We start from the raw sequence: 14,523 nt of genomic DNA, 5'->3' as shown, positions 1-14,523 counted from the left end.
GAGAGAGAAAGCCGGGGGCGGGACCTGCTGTAACGGCTGCTCGCCCACGTCCCAACATCAGAGGCTGTTTGACCTCCACGACAACTTTATTGCTGATAAAAACTACTGCTAGGAAATAATCATTTACTACAGTGAAAGAACTCAAACCACACTGTATAAATACTCAGGTACGAGTGAGAGCTCCTGTGAGGAACTGTCAGTGTTGATTTTGGCGCCCCCTGTGGACAAAGCCGTACCTCTTGTCCAAGCAGCAACCTCTGGTGTTGAAAATGAAGCCACACCCGTGTGTATGTTTTGTGTATTTATTATATATTATTTCTTTTTTTTCATTTAAGTTTGGGATTGTTAGAAGATGTACTCACAAGAGAGCAGAAGTCTCTGAGTTGTGAAATAGGTGATTTGTTTTTTAACCCTTCAGCTGACGTATTTTATTTCAGTGGAACAGATGAAAAACTTGAGCTTATGGGCGTGGTGTGTCATTATTTGTCATCATTATTTTGCCTTGTGCATTCATGTAAAAGAAGGATTTTACTGTATAAAAAGATGGCCGACATGACAGCTCCCCTAACAGTGAAGCCAAACCCTCTCCATCGCCCCCTGCTGACTGGCTGCAGTATAGCTCATAAAGCCCGCCTCCTCCATGTTAACAGATGGGACATGAGTCAAACTATAAAATCAAAATACACGTCAAATACATTTTTCTCAAACATGGTTTCTGTCATTATAGTTAGTTCTTATCATGCTGATTTATGTCCAAGTGTTCATTTTTCTCACAAGTTTACTTTTAATTAGTTATTTGATGCTATAAAAAGGGGGTGTGGCCTCATGATTGACAGCTCTGTGGACAAATGGGGCTCCTGCAGCGTTCTGTTCCCGAGTAGCAGAGTAGAGGAGGAACGGCGAGAGGAGACGTAACTAACACTAACACTACAGTCATTGAACTTTCCATCAGCGTGAATATCTGCTTCAGACCGACACAAGAAGCTGTTCTGCTGCAGACTGAGCCCACCTGAGGGCTCCAACACGCCAAGGACACCTGAGGGCTCCAACACGCCAAGGACACCTGAGGGCTCCGACACGCCAAGGACACCTGAGGGCTCCGACACACCAAGGACACCTGAGGGCTCCGACACGCCAAGGACACCTGAGGGCTCCAACACGCCAAGGACACCTGAGGGCTCCAACACGCCAAGGACACCTGAGGGCTCCGACACGCCAAGGACACCTGAGGGCTCCAACAGGCCAAGGACACAAGGTAAAGGTGTGTGTCCGGTAGAGGAAGGGGCGGGACAGCTTTAATATTAAATGACAAAATCATATTTTATAAACACGAATAATAACCACTTTTCTAATCATCTCTCTGTTGACCTGCAGAGACACACACACACACACACACACACACACACACACACACACACACAGTCGTTTTTGTGATAAAGTCAAACCGTTAAAATAACTCACACATTATCAGACAGGATTTCCTTCACCTGGTGAAGTTAAAATCAAACCTGAGTTTATTATGAGACTCAGATAATAAAAGTCTCACAGGTGGATCCACTCGCACCGACGCTTCTACTTCCTGTCAACTTCTTTCTCTAAACCAGCACACACCTGTTAATGTTCAACTGCTCAGATCTGTTAGTAACGCGTCTGTGTAGAAGAACTCTGCTGCAGTAAAAACACATCACTTACATGTTTGAACGAGTCAGAGTACAGAAGGATCAGAATGAACAAACAGACAGATGTATTGTATATTATTGCAGTAAAATGTTTCCCTCTCAGATGTTGTGACGTAAAAGTAACTCAAAGTGTTTAAAGTGTTCAAAGTGTTTAATCTGGATCAGAGTGAAATTACACCTTTTACTATCCACGATCAGATAATCCCGCTTCCTGTTGTCCTGGTTTTAAGAATAATCCTCCAAACAGCATCATCATCATACATGAAATATGTGATTCAAAGCAGCTGTGAGGAACTTTCACTGTGTGGATTTTGGCGCCCCCTGTGGACAAAGTGTGTAGTCTCATTTCGAGCTCTGGTAATCTGGATTTGGTAATCTTGAAAAGTCTGGATCTGGATCAGGTCGAGCCAAACCAGTTTTACTTTGAAAAAGCAGGACGACAGGAAGCTGGATCAGCTGATCCTGCATAGTGAAAGATGGATGTAAATGCGGGCTGTGCCGATGTTTTGAGACGAGGTGTGCGTCCTGTGTGAGCGTTAACTAACTTGACAGAGCTGGTACACTCAGAAATATGGACCTCTCGCCACCTTATGTTGTGATCAAATAAAGGACATTTCACAGGTACATGCTGTGTGTGTTTTCCTGTGGCTGTAATAAACTACGCTTTTATTATTTGTTCCTCAGATAATGTGACATGACATAAACACCTGCTGCCCATATAAGGGGTTTCCTTCCTCCCGGTCAGAGGGCTTGATGCCAACAGGAAGCAGGAAACCGCTCCTCTGTTTGATTGATAACACCGCTTGGCCTCGTGGGTAAACAGGGACCTGGTATGAAGCCTTATCAGCTCAGCAGTTTGAGCTGTCAGGTGTGGAGCTTCACTTTTACTCTGCTGGTGAACCAGACTGCAGCTGTCTGATTAGATTAAAACTAACACGACTGTTTGCTTTCTGCGGCTTTGAGTTTCACGTCTCCTGAAGATATGAATTTATACCTTTTTGTTTAGACTCATGATCGCTGTCGGTCACTTTTCCGCGTCCTGCATCCCTTCTGTTGTTTGATTGCTGAATCAATCTGTTAAAAGTCTGCTGTTGGTCTTAATGCTTCTTAAAGTGTCTCTAAAAACTGTCTGACTTCCTGTCTGTAGTTCCTGTAGGCTCCTCCTGAAATCTTTAAAAACAGCCCACAAACAAAGTTTAAGAGACAGGAGGAAATAATGCTTTTATTCAGGACTATTTCCAGTGGCGGATGAATCCATATTTAATGCGTGCATGTTTGAGGCAGCAGGATGGTGTAGGGCTCAGTGATGTGTTTTCAGCTCCATTTTTGCATTAAAAAACTATCAAAGCAGAGGTAGATCAGACGCCTGTTCTGTGCTAAAATCAGTGTTTTTCTGAATGGAGTCTGGTGTGTGTGCAGAGAGCGATGTAACGTCTGTGTGTGGTTAAAACAATCATCTTCCTCTGTAACAAAAAGGTCTATCTCTGCAGGGATCCTTTCTGTCATGTTGTCACACACTTAGAATAACAATCTGAGCCTGTCAGTGGAAACAACAAGAACTTTTAGTGGACGACCTTTGACCCATCAAGGATTATGTTGCAGCCATCACAGCCTGTTTCACTGCTGCAGGATGAACACATCTACTGGCTGTCGGAAACCGCAGCAGATGAAGCTTCTGTTAAAGGCCGACTGTTCTTCTTAGAAACAGACGAGGCGGTGCGTTTGAAGCTCTGTGGTATTTTTAGCTGCTGGCTTTCATTTTCATTCTCTCCACCTGAGCGGAAAAGCCATCTACAGAGACAACGAGAGCTGGCCCTAAAAATACCTCCAGTCTGTAGTAACCATGAGATTTTACACATTATGACAGCTGAAGAATGAAAAAGGCTCATTATGTAGATTGTTTGCAGTGATGCACTCTCAGAGAGCGGCTCAGTGTCGCACATGTTCTTCAGTTTATCACAAACGCTCGTCGTCTGTACTACAAACACGACGCGTCTGTTTTCCATCTGGTCTCATGTTGACTTTAGTTATCCAAACTCTCGTCTGAAGGCTGTCACGGTGACAGTGTTGCATTCATGTGCAATCCTTTCATCAGACTTGTTGGAGATTTATAGGACCTGGAAGCTGTGATGTCACTTCCTGTCCAGATCCTTTATCTCATTACAGTCTCTCATTGAGCATTTCTTTCATCTCTCTGTCATAAATATTGAACATCAGATCATAGACTGTATAAAAAGATGGCCGACATGACAGCTCCCTATAAGTGAAGCCAAGCCCTCTCTATCGCCCCCTGCTGACTGGCTGAAGTATAGCTCATAAAGCCAGCCTCCTCCATGTTAACAGATGGGACATGAGTCAAACTATAAAATCAAAATACACGCCCGATAAATTTTTCTCAAACATGGTTTCTGTCATTATAGTTAGTTCTTATCATGCTGATTTATGTCCAAGTGTTCATTTTTCTCACAAGTTTACTTTTAATTAGTAATTTGATGCTGTCAAAATGATGATTGACAGCTCTGTTGACAAATTCGGCTCCTGCAGCCGATCAGTTCCGGGTGAGCAGAGCGGAGGACGACCCGCGAGAGGAAACGTGACTAAAACAATCACTACAGTCACTGAAGTCTCCATACCTGTGAACTTTAACCTCAGACCAACACAAGAAGCTGTTCTGCTGTTAAACACGCCGGTGTGCGGGATCCTTGCTGTTTTTTCAGTAAGTTAAGTGTGTGTTTGGGTTAGCAGAAGTGGCTACGGCTACGGTGGCTACTCTGCCTCATTCTCCAAGCACACGCAGAGGGTTAAACACACCCCAAACTGCTGCGGAGCAAACAGCGTCTCTGTGCTCCGGTGCTGTTTGTGTCTAAATGAGTCATTATGAAACATTTGGTGCAAATTTGGCTCCTTTCTGTGTAATGAGCCTCCTGACAAAAAGGAGGAATCTGTTAATAATATGTTGTCATTATTATTATAATCAGGAGACCAATCAGAGGCTGTGCGAGGCTCAACCCCGACACACGGACACTTTGTCCATGTGTGGAGACGTCTGGAGGCGTTACGCAGGACGGGGATTATCATACGGACGAGCTGCCATCGCACACTTGTTTTGAAAATGAAGCTGCGTTACAGACAGGTAAACTAGTAAACACCTGTCGAGTCTGGACTTCACAAGAAGCTGTTAAAGAGCCGCCCCCTCCTCTCCCTGCTCATCATCCATCTGTGCATGCAGCTGAGCTCCACACTGACGGAGCGCAGCAGCGTGCAGCAGAGAGCGGAGCTGCAGACAGCTTCTCTCCATCAGACACAAAACAAGAGCTAACTACACGGAGCTGTGAGACTGTCTGGGCGTGTTTGCGCTTCAATATCATCAGAGCAGTTTGTTTTGTGAATCAGACCTTGAGACGGAGCAGACAGCGGGGGCAAATGATGCACAATTTATGGAGCTATCAGCGGCTGCAAATCATTCTGAGTGAATTCCCCTCTTAGCAGCTTGTGAAATACACAACTTACAGATTAGTGTTCATGGACAGATTTCCTTCTTCGCTGTCAGACATAAAGAATGTTTCAGTTGGGAGAATATTTCATGGCTGCAACAGCAAAGCTGGAAGGAAGGAGAGGTTACAATGTGACAGTGTTACACTTTCATGTATCAGATGCTTTAGTCCAAAGCGACGTACATATGTAGCTTAGCGAAGGTTCAAGCAGGAAGACTGTTTTCATTCATTCATTCATCATTAACTTCATTCATACTACACTCTCTCTCTTCCCCCCCTCCGTTCCTGTTTCGCGATCAGCTGATTATGGGCGTTCCCATTTAAGCATTAACCAACCAGAGTTAGACACGACGTCTGTGAACCAATCATCTTACTGCTGTCAAACTTTAAATCTGCTCCTCTCTCTTCCGCAGTCTGCTCATCGTTTCAGACGATTATTGCGACCCTCCTCCACCCCAGTCACCTCCATCCTTTTCATCAGTGTCCAGTCAGCTCAGCTCATCCTGCATCCTCTCTTCACCATCATCACCACCAGTGTCTAGACTCCATCGGGGGGTATCCTATCCTGCTCTCGGCCTCTACACCCCTCCAGCACATGATGACATCACGATGGAGTCTAATCGCCAAAGACTTTGCACATTTCATTTCAAATTGTAAATAAATAATTGTTCAAACGTATTAAGTCTCTCCTGATTGAACTGAGAGTTAATACAACACAAGCAACGATCGAGACAGGAGGGGGCGGAGTCAGACAGAGCCAACAAACAGCTTCAGTGCGATCGGACACTGGTGCTGACAGGAAGTGTAACAATCATCATCAGCAAAATCAACAAGATCAGTCATCATCATCATGAAGTGATGAGTCGCTTAAACAAACCCAGGACCAGGCTAACGAGAGGGACCAAAGGGTCTCTAAGGTCATAGCTTGAATTATTTAAAGTGACGCAAGTTACCCATCTTCAGCACCTTTCCCACTGGCCAAAAACCCTGCTAACACCCGCTAACACCCGGCTTTTTTGCTGAGTGGGGAAGGCTACAGGCGGCATTCAGACCTGGGTCGAATGACTCCTGTGTAGACCTGGGTCAACACGCTAATCTCCGCCCCCTTTCTGTCCAAGCAGCGCTCGAACATCGTTCCAGATTTGTCTGCCGAGTTTGATAAATAGACTGAACAAGTAACAGATACAATAACGACCTAACCACCGTAACATCCTCACCGGCCTCCATGCTGCTTTCCAGAGAGTATAAAGCTGCTTGTGCGTACTAACCCTGTCTCCGGGGCGTTTGTGACGTCAGGCGTCAGTTAATTTTGGTTGGAAAAGGCTACTTGAGACAAGATGACTCCATTTTTTTATAGTTTAACAGAAACAACTCTCTCCTCTAAACCCAGTAGTTTTACAGCAGACATTGTTTTCAGGTTTGAAGTTGAAAAGTTGAGCAGAATAAAACCTTACAAAGACTTTTAAACCGACCTGTCCTGTGCTGCAGCTCACAGTCTGTAAACTTCAGAGTGTGGATTCAGGTCGGTCGTGTCTGTGGTGGAAAGTTGCTTCTCTATCAAGCTGAACGGTGAGACGGAGCGTGGAGAGCGGAGAGATGTGACGGGGAGACACCGGTGACTCACGTGTGACACATTTCAAGTTTCCACGTTTAACTCAAGTTTTTGGCTCAGAGGGAAATCCCCCCTCAGATCTCCTCCTGACACGAATCCTCCATCTGTCAGATCTTCTTTCACTTTTTGATGATTTTCATGTTTTTCATCTTTTTTAATTGTAACGTTTTCTTTGCATGTTTTGTTGTGAAGATTTATGAATTCTCAAAACGTTGATCAGGCTTTTATTTACCTCATAATCTGAGAGATTCAGGCCTTCAGGTTTTTATTTCTCTTTGTTATATTTGATCTTACGTTGGTGTGTTTACCTGTTTCCTCTGTTCCTTTCACATTAAAAGCCCCTGGAGTGACTCTTTAATTAAAGGAGTGAACGAGTTCTATTTTTATTATTTTCAAACATTTAACAAAAGTTTTTATCTGCAAACTGAAACGTCGAGTTAACTGTTTTACTTTTACAGTTACGAGAAACTCTTTCTTCCTCCTCTTCCTCTTAATATGTATCTATTTGTTTACCTGCTAGGGACAGAGCCAATAACACCAATAAGTATGTTAACAAGCCGGAGTTAGCAATAATGCTAACTTATGTGCGTATTCTCAGGCTGGCAGCATAAAGAGGGAGATTACAAGTTTACAAATCATTACAAATTTACAGATCAAAATATAAAAACACAAATAGAAAATACAAAATACGTGCAACATTTCAAGTTAAAAGTACAAAAAAATCTCCACACATTTCGACCTCTGCCCGCTCTCACCGCAGCAGCAGAAAGTCCTTGGTGTCACTGAACACACCACGTGTCTGGAAAGTGCCGCTCTGCTGCTCCGCGGTCGGCAGCTGCTCCTCTCGTGGTCTGCAGACACAAATGTCTCTTTCCGCTCGGCGTGGGAGGAAGTCGATGCTTGGGAAACCCTGAGAGCGGGGCAGGAGGGTGGAGGGTGCCAAAGGGGGATACCGTCATGGTGTCCCATGGGGGCTCAGTGAGGGGTGGGGGGAGTACAGATTTGTACCTCAGTGAGATATTTTGAGTTATCTTCACCTTCTGACGGAGCTGTCAAATCTCACAATACAAGAGCAGACAAAAACATTTTTTTTTTAATGTTCAGGCTCAGTTAGAGACGCGGATGTTTTAAGGTCATCGTGACCTTTAACTGAAAGTGTTTCTCTCTCTCCTTCAGTGGTAAGGACTCTTTTTGATGGCTAATCAGGAGCTAAGAGCGTTAATGACTGATCTTGCTCATGTTTTTTAAACCTTGGACAAATCACCTGCAGTTCCTCTGGTGTCCACTTGAGGCTGTCTCCAGCAGTGAGTCAGTCCCCATAGAGCCCCATGTTAAACTTTACAGCAGAAATAAACATGTTTACAGCCTGGTACAAAAAACAGTTTGGGTCTCTATAGCTCATTTCTCTCTTCAGGACAACTGTACGGGGAGAATCTTTATACAGCTCACTTTACATTATATTAAGGCTTAAAGTGATGCAGCATTAGGGGCGTGGCCTCTTTGAGTGACAGCTGGGAGCTGCTAGCTGTCTGCTAGGTGTCCCCACAGCTAACTCAGCCACTGAACGTAACCTCTGGGCCGTGTTTGTGCTGTTGGAGCCTTTTGGAGATTTGTTCATGTAAATATCAGACAGATAATCTGTGTGTGCGCTTTATTGGACGAAGAGACCGTCCAACACGTCTCACACACTGTTTATACACTCTTTATTTTATTACATGTTAGCACTAGTTAGTAGCTTGTTAACTCGTTCAGCGGTAGACATGCGTGGTTTCAGGATGGTTGTTGGTTTTTCCCGCAGAGAAGACAGCGGGCCAAAGTGATGAGAAGAGCAGTTATGTTAAGCCAGAAAACAAACATGGCGGCTGTTAAATCACAGACAAATTGGTGACGTCACGAGGGCTACATCCATTTATTATACGGTCTGTGTTGCCAAGGTGACGGCCATGTTGGCTTTGGTGACGTTTACTGAGCACTTCACTCAAAACTAAGCGGTTAATATGCTGCAATACTATTTTTATAATGTGCAATAATTTCTAAGAAGGTCATCTCAGAGTCTGAACGCTCTGAATGCTCTAAATTAAAACCTTTAATTATATTTATATGTGAGCACATGTGTGCATGTGGGTTTGAAGTGAATGTTAAAGTTGTTTTAGGAGATGCACGGCAAATTAGTTGCACACTGTACAAACACAAACAGGCATTATTTCACATTATATTCTATTTTTTACGCCTATTTTTTAAACTGGAAACTTTTTTTTGGTGATTGAATGAAACAAACTTTATGGCACAATTATAATGGGATCAAAAGAATATTTTGTTTCTCATCAAAAAGTGCTGCATGCATTTTTTACAAATCAAGGTCTAATGAGGGAGTCTGCGTCTCTCACCTCCTGTTGGACTCCTGGGAGTCCGGGACACCTGTCATCTCTCCTGCATTCCTTTTCTCAGACTCTGCTCGCTGATCTTGGAAGGAAACTTGGTGACAGCAGAAACAGGAAATCCTTCAGTCCTCGCTCATCGCTGACCGTCCTGGACCATCTGCATGACTCAGCAGAGAGTCACTGTGACTCATCACATTTCCTCTTTACTTTTTTATGAACAATTTCTTGCGAATGTCTTGAATTTACCAGAAACACACTCACGCCTGGCTGAACGATCACAGTTTTTATTTGAACTAGGAGAATATTTAGATTCACTCCCTGGCCAAACGTTGGGGGGGCAGCTGAGACTTTGAGACGTTCCTGTTGGAGCGGTTGTGTTTTACTTTGTTCTTGTGCATCTTAAGCCTAATTCACTATCACCTGTTTTTTAGTTCAGTCTGAGAAACCAAACATGAGCTTGTTTTCCTGGTTGGAGGATTGAACCCTCCGTGTGCAGTCTGATGACTCACCTGTGAGTCCAGACCCAGGGCTTAGAACCTGCTGACAGGAGCGCTCAGGCTTCTGTGGATGAAATTTATCCAACAACACCTGATTGTTTCCGTTTTCCAGGCGTCTCTCTCGCCTCCAGTTTTACCTCAACTCCTCCACTGGGATGATGAGACGGTCTGGTCTACAGAGGATTTCCTGTTTGCGACACCAGCTTATCCCACCCTTATCCTTGCATCACCAAACACAGATCCTGTTGTCTAGCAACAGGTAGTAGGCTAACTAGTTAGCAAAGCTAAGGTAGAGTAACTTAACCTGTTATTTTAAAGATACTTTGTTTCAAGGGCCCTTTCGTTTATTCAAACATGTGTAAACAAAAACATTTACATGTTGAGTGTATTCCTCAGCCGCTTCAGAGTCCGCCATCTCGTTTGAATCGGCGCACAACGAATCTCTGGATACCTGGGGCTGTGAAGGATGCACCCGATGGATCCTTCACGGCCCGGGGAAAATGACGACGGATTTGTCGTCCGCATCGGAAGGAGCCTTCGAATTGCGACAGCCTTCGACGCGCTTCTGTGACGCAATCGGCCTTCAAAACACGGCTCGAAGGCTGCAGCCCCTGGATTGGGACACGGCCTATTAAACTCAAAGGTCAAAGGTCAGCTTGAGTCAATTTAAACGCTGAGAGCGAGGCTAACATCCTCTTCATTTCTTTTGTGGTTTGGAAAGCTGGCAGAAGCAACGGCATGAGAATAGAGACCATAAATGTGAGGAAACAGGTGAATCACCTGTCTTATGTTTGCAGGACCTACAATGCATGAAGGGCTTTTATTTTGAAGAGTTTGCAAAGTTTCTGATGTATTTTTAAATAATCAGCAAAGACGGAATATAAATATATATAAAATATACACAACTATAACTAATTCATGCTGTAAAGAATCATTTTGATGACATGATCTGCTGTCAGTCAGACCATCAGTCTCTATATTTGTTCTGAATAAAAGTTTTTAATAAACTCAAATAAATACAAACACACAGTCTGTCAGAGACAGATTATAAAGCATACTGGGCAGTGCATTATGGTCCTTGTAGTTCCTATGTTTGGATGAGTCCTTCTTTTGTGGCGTCGTATATAAAAGGTGTTAGCTGCGGTCCTGTTACTGTAGAGTCCTGAGCTGCCTCAGTCTGTGTCTCAGCTCTCTGCTCCTCTTCCTCAGCTCGTCCTTCATCATCAGCAGCCTCCTCTCGTCCTCTCTGATCTCCGCGATGAACTCCGTCGCCTTTTTCAGGATCGCCACCTTGGCCGCTTTGTCATTGTTCGCCAGCGCCGGGACCTCGTCCCTCAGAGCCAGGAAGCTCATCTTCAGCTCGTTCCTGCGCTGCCTCTCCAGCACGTTGTGAGTCCTGCGTTTGTCCTCGCCGTCCTCGCCGTCCTCTCCGTCCGACCGAGGGCTCCAGCACCTGCGGCCGCCGCTCTGCCTGGGCGCCGTGCAGATGCTTTGGGACTTTAACCGTTTGACCGCAGGCTGCTGGGGGGTCTCTGAGGGCTGCTGGGCGGCGTAGTTGTGCTGATGGATGTTGATGTGAGAGCGTTTGAGGACCAGCGGGGAGGGGTTCGGTCTGCTGCTGGGGTCAGACCGCCGAGATCTCCCGTCCACCGTCACCACATCGATCTCCTCTTCCTCCTCCTGCTCCTCCTCCTCTTCTTCTTGCTCCTCTTCTTCTGGGGAAAAATAAAGAGATATTTAGTTATTGCATTTCACCTCACAGAACACAGGATTTGTTGGTCTCAACCAGCTAGTTTGTGTTTTCGTGTGTGACATAAATACTGTGTTGAATTGAAAGTCACATAATAACAAAAATTACATCGCAGCGATTACAGCAAGGCATTAAAAGGCATTATTCAAACTCAAATATATGAATGCTTTCCTGCACAGCGTGGCACTATGATGGAAAGAAACTGGGTTTAAAGATGTAAAATGGTGAAATGCCCCTTTAAATTAAGAGTCTACCTGACTACTAAAACTGTGACAATAAGATTCAATAAACTCTGATTATTCTTGAATATTTTCAGTGACTTTTCAAAATAAAAGTCTGCCTCTAACCTGATTCGCTGTCACTGCTGCTGAGAGGCGGAGTGTCCAGACACAGTTCTGATGCCACCACCATCTCTGCTCCATCCTCGCTCTTCTCGCTCAGCGCGGTGCAGGGTAACACCTCAGAGGGGTCGATACAGACTGTCGCTGCTGCGTGGAGGTCCTGCAGGTAACCAGTGTTCACCTGAGAGCCGCACACCTGCTGATCAGCTGCTGCTCTGTCTGTGCTGGTTGCTGTGGGGGAGTCCTGGCGGGCCCGCAGTGAGGCCAGCCTCTCAGACACCACCCTCTCCAGCTTGGTGGCGGCAGCGAAGCTGCTGCTCCACATGCAGTCCTGGATGATGAAGGACTGGAGGAGGGCTGCGGAGGGGTTGCAGTCCTCATCCAGCAGGTCGGACACCGCCTCCAGATGTTCGGCGGCAGACAGTGGGACGTCGCACAGCGAGGATCTCCGGCTTGGGGACAGGGGGGGCGTCGGCAGCAGCTCAAACTTCTTCCAGATGTCCTCACCAGGGCCCGGGAGGAGCTGGCTGCGGGGGGGCAGGTAGAAGTCCTCCTCTTCGCCATCCAGCAGGAAGTAGGGTTGCATCGTGTCATAGTCGTAATCATAGTTCCTGCTGGGCGTGCTCAAAACCGGCGGCATCAGGCTGCCTGTGAGGAGACGAAACATGAGGTTAGGCTTTGATGATCCCACTCGGAGCAAAGCCTCCATTAGGGGGAATTATCAAAACTGCTTTCTCGATACGATTACATCAATACTCTGGACAACGATATGATAGCATGGAAAGATATAATCTGTTGATCAATTTGAGAGAATATCACTGGCCAGAATAACACTAGCATAAAAACTAAAATATAGGTAATATATGTATATATTTACAAATAAGAAATAAATAAAAATAAATTATACATATATATATATATATATATAAATATAGGTATAACTATGTTTTATTTTCCATAAAAAGACAATAAAAATGTGCTCATTCTACAAGTAGAAATCCATCAAAAACACTAAGTTGAACTGGAAACTGTGAAGACAAACAACGCTTAAAAACACGTCTAATAGTCCCCTGAGAGCTGTGTTAATGTTTAAGTATCGTTACCTTATCCAGGTGTTACCAGGTAGTGGTTCTGTGACACCAGAAAAGGTTAGGAGAAAACAGTACAGTAGTCTCACAAAACTTAATGCCAGAATAACAACATTAAGGGTTCTATTGTTTGTAGTTAACGGTTAAAGCTATAAAACACGACTAAAAGCAAAGGGTCAATAACAGTGGAGGACAACCGACAATTCGGCATATAAGATCCCCCCGAACACCTCCAATAAGAACAGCTCCCATCAGTGTCCCATTGAGAGGAAAACCGTCACAAACAACAAAACCTCCGAATATTACTACAAAAGAAGCGTGATCATGTTAAATATACTGTCATTATTCTATCAGATTCTGTGACGCTCAAGGGTCAAAACATGGCTTGCTCAAATTGACAGGTGAAGTGTTGGTGTTCTGCTGATACACTTCCAGCCACCAGACTCCACTATCAAAATAAGGCATTCAATTTTTATACCAAGAAATCACAGCTTTAACTAACAGCTATCTAATAATGTTTTGGCAAAGGTTAAAGGTAAGTGCAAGAGCTAATTCGGCATATTTTTAAGGCTGATGAGATAACTGTATTTGCTATAACCAGGGCTGGAAAAGTCGAAGAACCGTTACCTCACCGTTATGACTCCTGTAGTAAACTTGAAGAGAAATCTGAGTAAAATCCAAGTGTTCCACAGAGAGACGGTAAAATCTTCACAGGCGATCTATAACGCTGCAGTATGTAGCGGTCCGGCCGGTCGTGCTCTGTGATGTCTTCTCAGCGTGAATCACCAGCGCCGGCTCCTCTCGAGACATTTAATACTCCTGCTTGTGCCTTTTTTTCTTCCTCCGCACACGACAATTTTGGCGCCAAATATGAGCTACGTAGTACATTAAAACGACTAATGAGCGCGTTTCAAGCGATGTTTAAAATAATCAAACGATTTTCTTCTCAGTGTGAGTCATTATTACTGAAAAATTGCGATGAAACCGGACAAAAAGACTTTTTTAAATTGGGAACTGTTTTATTCCGCGGATGTGGATGGAAGAAGGTGGTCCGTGCTAACAGTAAATGATGCAGGGGGACTAAGTTCCGGGAATTCAGCTCTGATTCAGTGATTAAATCCTGAAAAAAACAAAACAAAATAATTAATACATTTTAAAAAGGTTAAAAAGAAAGAAAGAAAGAAAGAAAGAAAAATACAAAAAAGAAAAAAGTACAATTAGAAAATTTAAATGAATCAAGAACATTAAAAAATAAATAATCTAAAATGATAATAACAATCTTCCAAATTATTTAAGCATTAAACTAATATTGCACAACATAAATGTAAGTTTAAACCTCTATACCCACAGTTATCCTCCTGTAATAAGTGTCTTTCAGTCCCCTGTTTCTGTTATTTTCTGTTACTTTATTGAAACATGATACTGTGTGTGTGTGTGTGTGTGTGTGTGTGTGTGTGTGTAAGCTAACTTGATCATGACTCTTCTAAAGGGTTATTTACATCAGGGACAGAAAAGCAGGCTGATGTTTCAACCAGGATCAGGACACAAAGACACAATTAAAATTTAGAGTTTGATTTGTTTCAAACTGTCTCCCAGTTTAAGTCTGAAGTCATCACCTCTCTGTGCCAGCTGCTGCCACGTTGACACTGCTGCCCCCTGTTGGCAGCAGTGAATCACTGCT

The 14,523-nt window shown here is 44.1% G+C and overlaps 1 protein-coding gene across 3 annotated transcripts; it reads right to left on the bottom strand.

Moving 5' to 3' along the window:
- Positions 1-10,569: 10,569 nt before the first annotated feature.
- On the bottom strand, positions 10,570-13,613 carry LOC138611678 (transcriptional regulator Myc-2-like). 3 transcript variants are annotated; one of them, XM_069684863.1, is made up of 3 exons: positions 13,470-13,613; positions 11,761-12,402; positions 10,570-11,378 (listed from the first exon to the last, which is right to left on the bottom strand). In XM_069684863.1, the coding sequence occupies exons 2-3, from the start codon at positions 12,392-12,394 to the stop codon at positions 10,813-10,815; spliced, it is 1,200 nt and encodes a 399-aa protein (XP_069540964.1). In that variant the 5' UTR covers positions 12,395-12,402; positions 13,470-13,613; the 3' UTR covers positions 10,570-10,812. The 3 variants fall into 3 exon arrangements, with proteins under 3 accessions (XP_069540964.1, XP_069540963.1, XP_069540965.1); XM_069684862.1 differs by having other exon boundaries at positions 13,475-13,613; XM_069684864.1 differs by having other exon boundaries at positions 10,570-11,375; positions 13,475-13,613.
- Positions 13,614-14,523: the final 910 nt, after the last annotated feature.

The sequence above is a fragment of the Semicossyphus pulcher genome, unplaced genomic scaffold, assembly GCF_022749685.1.
Source record: "Semicossyphus pulcher isolate SPU_LCO1_2020_fin unplaced genomic scaffold, fSemPul1.0.p SCAF_7, whole genome shotgun sequence".
Classification (NCBI taxonomy): domain Eukaryota; kingdom Metazoa; phylum Chordata; class Actinopteri; order Labriformes; family Labridae; genus Semicossyphus; species Semicossyphus pulcher.
This window is presented reverse-complemented; position numbering and strand designations above follow the sequence as displayed.

Bases quoted from the DNA above. Each gene is read 5' to 3' on its own strand.
- LOC138611678 (XM_069684863.1), bottom strand. From the start codon at position 12,394: ATGCCGCCGGTTTTGAGCACGCCCAGCAGGAACTATGATTACGACTAT. The intron at 11,379-11,760 runs GTTAGAGGCAGA...ATTTTTCCCCAG, and splicing joins CAGCAGTGACAGCGAATCAG to AAGAAGAGGAGCAAGAAGAA.